Below are 8,168 nucleotides of genomic sequence, written 5' to 3' on the forward strand. Positions count from 1 at the left end.
ACAACCATACAAAGATGAACACAAGCTATAGGCTCCAAGCCAGCGCAAAATTCCTACAAAGGGAAAACCCAGAAAGAACTTTTCTTCTTATAGAATCAACTTCAAAGGAGACTTCCAAAGACCAAACCCTAGACCCAAGACTTACATCAAGAACCAAGCCAGCCACCAACACCATCTCCTTCTAACAACAGCGAAGCAAATCTTCCTCAAAGCAAGGCTTTTCTAGCCTCTCGGTTACTTCGGCAATCCTCGGCCCAAATATATGCCTAGAAACCCTATGTTTCTCGCAAGTGTGAACTAAAATAGGCAATTTTTAGATATACAAACTTTTGGGGACTCCTTCCCTCCTTCGCTAGCCTTTTCCTTGCTTTTCTAAGACTTTCGCTCTCCTCTCTTATTGCAGATCGATTCCAAGATGTGAATGCATGATGTGTGTCCAAGGAAATTGAAGTTCCGTCTTCTATAGCCTTCCAAGTGGCTTTTTGAGCCCACTCTAAGCCAACTTTTAGCTGGCTGGCCGACTTGTTCTTGGGATCCCTCTAGACACTTCCCAATACAAAAATACATTTTCTTTTTCTTGATACAAGTGCCTGCAAGGGTCTTTTACAATATGAAAACGACTCTTGACTCATGAAAAACCCCAAGAGCAATCAATGGATGCTTGACCTAGTGACAAGTAACTTGAGCATGAAACCCATGCTTTACAAATAATTTCTCTTTTGTTCTTTACATCGTTTTCATTCTTCTTTTAATAGATACATAAAAATTACATCATGTCAAGAGTCAAATGACAAACATGAAAACCGAAACTAGTTACATTCTTCAACATAAAACAGCACATCTCTAATCCTCGTCACCCCCAAATTTCAAAGTACTTTATCCACAATTAAAAGAGAGAATAAATCTCCTTTTCAATGGGGGAGTTGCTAGAACACAGGGAGTAATCCTTCAGAGAAACAGAAAAAGCTGGCTTTCAAAAACAATTTGGCTGCATCAGTAACCACACTGGAAAGTCTTACACATTTATCTTTGCTAGGAATCAGGAAGGTAGGATTGATATACAACTCCAACTTTGTGGGTCAGCATCCTGAGAAGGAAACATGGAGCAAAAAGTTCAAGGCCCAATGTTCTGCAGGATGAAGTAATTGAAATCCTTGTTTCTTTTGAGGATATCAGTCAGGGGCAAGTAAATGGATCTAGAATACATAAGGATGCAGGCTGGTTGAAGAAGGGAGAGACCTAAACAATGGCAGCAAATGGAGAATGAGACAAATCTGAAGGCTATCCCTGGTGGAACTTGAGGAGACGAGTCATTAGCAAGGAAGCACCGCATATACACATAAAGGTATGTGTTAGAGTGAGCTTGTGCAAGCAACTGGCTTCAAGTTTGTTCAAGTGCAGTTCTCATTATCTTTAACAGCAGCCCAAAACCATGACATGAACAGACTTAATGACAGCAGTTTAGTCACTCTATCTTTAGGCTGAGAGGAAACTCAACATGCTTTGAACAGGCATATCACTGAGAATGACAGGTTACAAAGCTAAAAGTTCCAAGGAGAATAGATATGCAGGAAAAGCAATCCGAATTCCTGTTTTATTTCCAGATAGAAGTTTAAGCCTTGAGGAAATGTAAGTGGCGTTTAGAATAAAGAAGCACACAGTAGTTAAAGAAAGGAGAGACCTAAATAAGGGTAGCAAGTGGAGAAGACAAATCTGAAGGTTAGCCCTACTGAATATCAAGGAGATAAGTCATCAGCAAGGAAGCACCACATATACATACGAATATGCATGTGAGTGAGTATGATCCCAGCAGCTTCAAGTTCATTCAAGCACCGTGATTATTGTATTCAACAGACGACTGAAACCAATACACAAACAAGAATCGTGGTGGCAGTTTAGTCACACTCACTTTGGGCTGTGTGGGAACTCTACATGCTTTGCAAAGGCATTTCACAGAGACCAGAAGCAGTGACAGCATTAAAAGTTCAAGGCAGATTGCTCTACAGGAAGAAGCAATCCAACTACTTCCTTTCAGGAAGTAAGTCTGAGACATGTAAACAGTATTTCAAATAAGGAAGTGAACAATCTGGTTAAAGAAGGGAGAGACTGAAGGGGAGAAAGCAGAAAAGCAAACAAATCCAAAAGAATATCCCTAGTGGTTCATGAAGAGATGAATCATCAACAAAGCACCAAACATGCATGGACATATGCATGCAGCACAGTAGCAAGATTTGGCCGTATTGACCTTTGCTGTATGGAAATTTAGCAATAGAATAAAATTTGGTGAATTCTCCATAAAGTATGAATATGATACGGTCAACTTCTTTTGATTGTCTTTGACAATATACCTCATGTATTTGATATCAAAGACTCAAACCCAAAAATCAAACAGCCCAGAAACCTCAAAAAAATTAAAAAATAAATTGTGTGTGTGTGTGTAAAAGTCATATATAGAAATAAACTAATCTCAAAGATTTCAAGAACTGAATTATTTTTTGAATTTTCTGATTTATTGGGCATTCTTGATGCTGAAATTCTTCTAAAATTTGGAACAAATTGCAAATTTTTGTATGAATGAGATGTATACTTCAATATTGGAACCATCGTTTTTTCCATATTGAACATATTTGTGTTCAGAGTCCAGACCTTGCTACAATGCCTATGCGTTAATGAGTACGTGTACGCATGTAAGTAGGCTTCAATTTTATTCAAGTGCAGTCCATATTGTATTCAACAGCAGACTGGAACCAAGACACAAACAGAGTTAGCGGTAGCACTTTAGTTACTCTCGAATCTCACGTTGGGCTGGGAGGAAAATCACATGCTCTGCACAGGTGTATCACTGAGACTAGCAGCAGTCACAGCAGTGATATGAGTCATTCAAGGAATTATCTGAAAATGATGCAATCTATTTATAGGATAAACAAGGAGGAGAAAGGAAAGCACTTCCTCTCCTAATTAAATAGTCAAAGCCTCGTCAGGTATTTCCACTCCAGTTGGCAGGTCGGGGTAAGAGTAGATGGCATTAAACTTCACAATCGATGATGCCAGAAGTGCAAGCAAGATAAAGAAGCCAGTACATATGGTGGACAGAGCAAAAAAGCATCTGCACTTTTTGACTGTGTTCCTGGGAATGATAGAAATGACTTTAGCCACCATGGATTGCAAGACGTAGAATACAATGCAGAAGGCACCACTTAAACATGCTACTGGGATCAAAGACAAGTTAGCAGGGTTGACAAAAGGCACCAGGTTGGAACTGAGAAGCATACTGACAAGTTAGCAGGGGTGACAAAAGGGACCAGGTTGGAACTGAGAAGCACACTGACGAAGTGTGGCAAGATTAAGAATAGCATCCAAAAGCTATAAGGGTGCCTCTCCACCAAGAAATACATGACATTGACATAAGGCATACACGAGGATAGGAAGTCATACTCCCATTTTCTTGATTTTTGCATAAAGGAAAATTTGTGTGAGCCCAAGCTCATAACAAACTCGTGTAAGATGTGATGCAACTGGTTTCAAGGATGGTAAACCAGTTTGAAAGAATAGTGTCACTGTATTTTGGAGGAGGACATCCAATCAGTTTATGCGTTTTCATACAAAACATTAAAAACTGTATTTTGAAGGAAGACATGCAATCATTCTATGGATTTTCTTACAAAATATTTAAAAACATTCACTTTGTTGACACTAAGAAGCAGCCCACATTCATTTGTTCTATCAAGATAAAGAGAGAAAAAAAAAGCAATAAAACATTTAAGAAAAAATGTAAGCATACTAATGAATCAAATGATCAAAATGTCCACCTTTACTTTTCAAATGTAAACAAAGGAATAAGGATAATGCAAAATGTGAAATTTTGTTTTTGGCATTTGCAGGTATGCTTCAGCCTTCCCCTTAGAAAGACAGCTTAGCTTACTTTCATATGCCAAAAACCGACAGGGAAAAAGCTTATAATTCATCCTACATCACACATTGTCCCAATTCCCAATCAAATAAAAACCAAGAAAAATCAAGTGCCCCTTTAGAGCACTTGCATAGCTTTTTTCATATGAAAAAACAAGGGTGAAATTTGCAATCTTCTTATAACCCAATTTTGTGTCACGCAATCAACATTTAAAAACACCAGAACATTATAGGCACTTTATCCTATCAATTCAAATCAAGGTACAAATGCAAGAAATCCTCCATACAATAATAGGAAATCTAAAATATTGAGTACCATGGTTTTTGGCATAGAGGGAGTCACAGGTATCAGCTGCCTTGACTGTTTCAGAGCCAATACCTCCATCCTTTGAACATCAATCGATAGCTGCAGTACAACAAAAGAGTAAAATATCTCTTTAGACTAGCAGAGGTTATACAATACAGCTTATGGGTCAAAGTAACAGAAATAAAGCTATCCATACCTGAGGTGTACGAGGTCGTGGGGGGTTTTGCACCAATGCCTCGGCCATATTAAGTCCACTTGTAGAAGCAAGACCATGACCTTTGGATGAAACTAAGCTTCCCGGAGCAATTTGTTGAATTGCTGTAGATGGACCATTTCCCAGTGACACAAACCCATTTGGAACCGGTGCATCTGCTAAAGCAGATTTCCATCCATCAACTCCAATAGAAGAAACCCCACTTACTGGTGTGCCTGGCCTTCCAACAGGCCCTTGTCCTTGCCAAATTGGGCCTGAACTTGAGTTAATCCCAGCAACATTTGCCGCGTTTGATTGAATGATACCCTGCCTCTCATCAGCTCCAAGATAGGGAAAATCTTTTTCAAAGGCAGCTTTCTGCATATTACTTACAATACCACCCCTTGCAAGAGGAGCAGCCATAACGGTTCGCATCTCATTTCCAAATTTCTTTTCTCCATTCTCTAAATTACTATTTGATATTGCAGATCGGGAGCGCCTTAGAGTTGAATCACTTTCAAACCTACCAGCAGGTCCTGAATTAGACCATCTTTTTGCGGTATCAGATAGCTCACGGGTATTGCTTCTATCATTTCCATTCACTCCCCCCAAAAACCTTTCTCTGTCATGTCCCTCCCATTCTCGACCCCATTCCCAATCTTTCTCACGTTCTAGCGAATCATACACACGAACTGAAGAACTGCGACGAAAACTAGCATAACCACGTGAATGTCCGACAGGATCTCGGTCAGTATTTGTCCGATCACTACCCCCGCTGTTAGTATTCAAGCTTCTTCGAGAGGACAAAAATGGTCTCTCCGATGACCCTGAATAACGGGGTGAGCAGTAGTCACCACGAGTGGCTCCAGATGATTGTAATTGAAGAGGTCTGTGTCTAGATGCAAATGGAGCATCCGAATTGTCTATATTTCACCATAGAAACAAAGAATATCCTCAATTGATATGACATATAAACACAATTTAAACAACAGCACAAATTTACATATTACACAACCAATAAACAGGATTCTGTAAATCTTCAAAAGACTCTTTCTGGAACATGTAGTCAAGTTCAATTTAACAAGTCGCAGGCTTCAAATAAATGATTTTCATTCACTGGTTTCAATATAATTATTAACAAGAAAAATTAAAACCCCTAAAAAAGAAATGAGACAGTATTTAGAAAATGAAAACCTACAGGAGGCCAGACTCAGCTCAGTAGGAGATTTCCAGTACAAGTAAGAAACTCAAACAGATACTCTTTTAGATAAAAAATTTATAGCCTGGCATAAGAAGAAAATAATTGCCAATTATAGACACATCTTAACTTAATAGACTGCGGCAAGGGCCACTTTGCCCCAGCTGATACATTAGGGTAAAATAAAAAAATGATTATGTTGTGATGGTTTTGATAGGTTCTACCAAATTCTTTTACCGGGTTATGAGCTTTAGTTCACTCTAGTAAAACTAAGTATGAGTTGTCTTAACAAACGATTTTAACAGTTCCCAAGAAAGGAAATGTTGTTCAAACATATTGCTATTAATTTAAACCTAATTTGTGTAGAAATGAAAACTGGCACTCCATCTAACTTAAAATCTAAAGCCAGACCTGATGGTGTAGCAGAAAAAATATGATGACCACTGCTTGCACTCCCGCCACTAGTTCCTTTAAGCCATTCTGGAACCAGAGAAGGCTCACTTCTATCCATACCTGCTATAGACCATGATAAACTGCTTTGTTCTGTCCCTACTTAGCACTTTTAATTTGAACCAGACCAAAACTCAGTGCCGTGCCCTCGTTTCTAAGAGTAGATGCAAATAAATTTCCTGTAGTTTCACAACGCACAATATTGCAAAGCAAATCCAGTCCACCGTAAAAAATGATCTCCCTGTCCCTTAATTTCAAATCATGTAGCTATTGAACACTTCTCATTTGAATCAGACAGAAACTTGGTACAGCGACAACACTCGTGTTTCTAAAAGCATATGCAAATAAAATTTCTCTGGATGCACAACACACAACATTGTAAAGCTAATCCAGTCCACTATAATTTCCTGATCCTTCAAATTACAATAAACAAATTCACTCCGTTTCCAGGAATACCCAAACCCAAGTCTCAACTCACAACCTCAAAACTACGAGCCTCCTAAGTCTATAAAGTAAAGACTTTAAACAGTTAACTCCAAAGCAACGTCCCTGATGCCTTCCCATGCGAAAAAAAATTCCGGGGTACTTTTTCCTCAAATCTGCAATTTCGCTTTATAAACCCATTGCCATAAAAGATAATAGTCAGCAACCCCAGGGGTTCCTGAGATATCCGTGTACATTCATTAACCTAACCTCTGATTGAATTAGCGATTGGACAATTACCTTAGTGGCAACATTGATAGCAATAAACTACACTGCATCATTCAATCAAATTTTCTGAAATGGACCCAGGTTCGAGGCCCCGGAACTAGCGCATTCTAAAAGAAACCCAGACGAACTGCCCTGCGAAGACACGGTCCTGCCTTTTGCAAATAAAAGGCCCCAAGGGCTCAACCGAAAAAAAAGGCAGTGCGAGAAATAAAAAGAAACGGAACCTGCAGTGCCCTGTGTTGGAAGAAATATGTAACTGTCAAGAACCTGTCATTCTTCAGCAATCCAGAATATTAAACCCTGGGACTCTTTCCGAAAAGAGTATCAAACTCGGCTCAGCACGTTCCGTCACAGCCCTGTCTCACAATTCCGCCCAGCGACATTGGAGTCTGACCATCAAGATTATATGAAACTGAACTGTTCCATCCGCCTTACCCTGCAAAATAATCTCCCCCCAACCCTAGGAATTCCCAGTCCACTTCACGAGAACAACCACACCAGCCCTCTCTCCTATCGCTGGAACACACCATTCGCCCCGCAGAAACCCCGGCCACCGAATAATAGCGTGCGAGCAAACCCCGCAGCAACTTCTATTCGCGGCGAACAGAAATCTCGGGCGCACTCACAGAGATTTTCGCTTGCGAGAATTCTCAGGCGGCTACTTCTTCCCTCTGCTTCTCCGATGATGCACCATGAACAGAAACTTCAACTGGAGAATGATAGACAAAAGAGCGATAAGAGGGTTTTGGGCCTCTACGCGGCCTTCGCATGTGACCGTGAATCATGTGACCCAGTTCCCGCATGCCCTACGTCCGGGGGTTTAGGCATGTAGACCCCTCCTCATCCATCCTCGACATTACAAGAATCGCACGGTCATTGAAGTTCCACGTGTCGCGAGTGCATCGCTTTTGCCATTATGCATGCACGGTGATTTCTTTCCATTTTTTGTTTTTCTTAATCTATTTCTAATTTTGAAGTAGACTTTTATCACGTGGAAATAATTGCAAGTAATGCCTATGCACCATTTTGATACTCCTTCCTTGACCTTCTAAAATTTCACAACCTTTACCATCACCATCTCATGGTCCACACATCTGCCAAACAGGTAAGGAGTCCAAGAGGTATACTAGATTTTTGCAGAGCAAGGTTTCACACAATTCAAAGAAAGATATTGATGGGAAAACCTAACCATGTTCACCATCTCATGGTCCACACATATGCCAAACATGTAGGGGGAGTCACAGTGGTATAAGAGAGAATATTCCATGAAAATATAGTAGGTTGAGTACCCTTCACAACAAATTGTCTGCTTTTTGGGAAAACTCATTAATAATGTCCTTACTACATAAAATATTTGTATTGATATGTTTAAGCTATGGAAAACTCAATGATAAGGTCCT

The 8,168-nt window shown here is 39.9% G+C and overlaps 1 protein-coding gene across 1 annotated transcript in view; it reads right to left on the reverse strand.

The window, feature by feature from the left end:
• The window catches only part of LOC149240042 (uncharacterized), a 62,406-nt gene extending 54,860 nt beyond the window's left edge, over positions 1–7,546 (reverse strand). The window contains exons 1-3 of the mRNA XM_089373618.1: positions 6,019–7,546; positions 4,413–5,332; positions 4,226–4,315 (exon numbers count right to left, since the gene is read on the reverse strand). Coding sequence (XP_089229744.1) covers positions 4,226–4,315; positions 4,413–5,332; positions 6,019–6,118 — 1,110 coding nt within the window. The 5' untranslated portion in view covers positions 6,119–7,546. The remainder of the gene's footprint in view (positions 1–4,225; positions 4,316–4,412; positions 5,333–6,018) is intronic.
• Positions 7,547–8,168: the final 622 nt, after the last annotated feature.

The sequence above is a fragment of the Pinus tabuliformis genome, chromosome 8, assembly GCF_031772625.1.
Source record: "Pinus tabuliformis cultivar Carrire ecotype Pingquan chromosome 8, CPIR1, whole genome shotgun sequence".
In the NCBI taxonomy this organism is placed as follows: Eukaryota; Viridiplantae; Streptophyta; class Pinopsida; order Pinales; family Pinaceae; genus Pinus; species Pinus tabuliformis.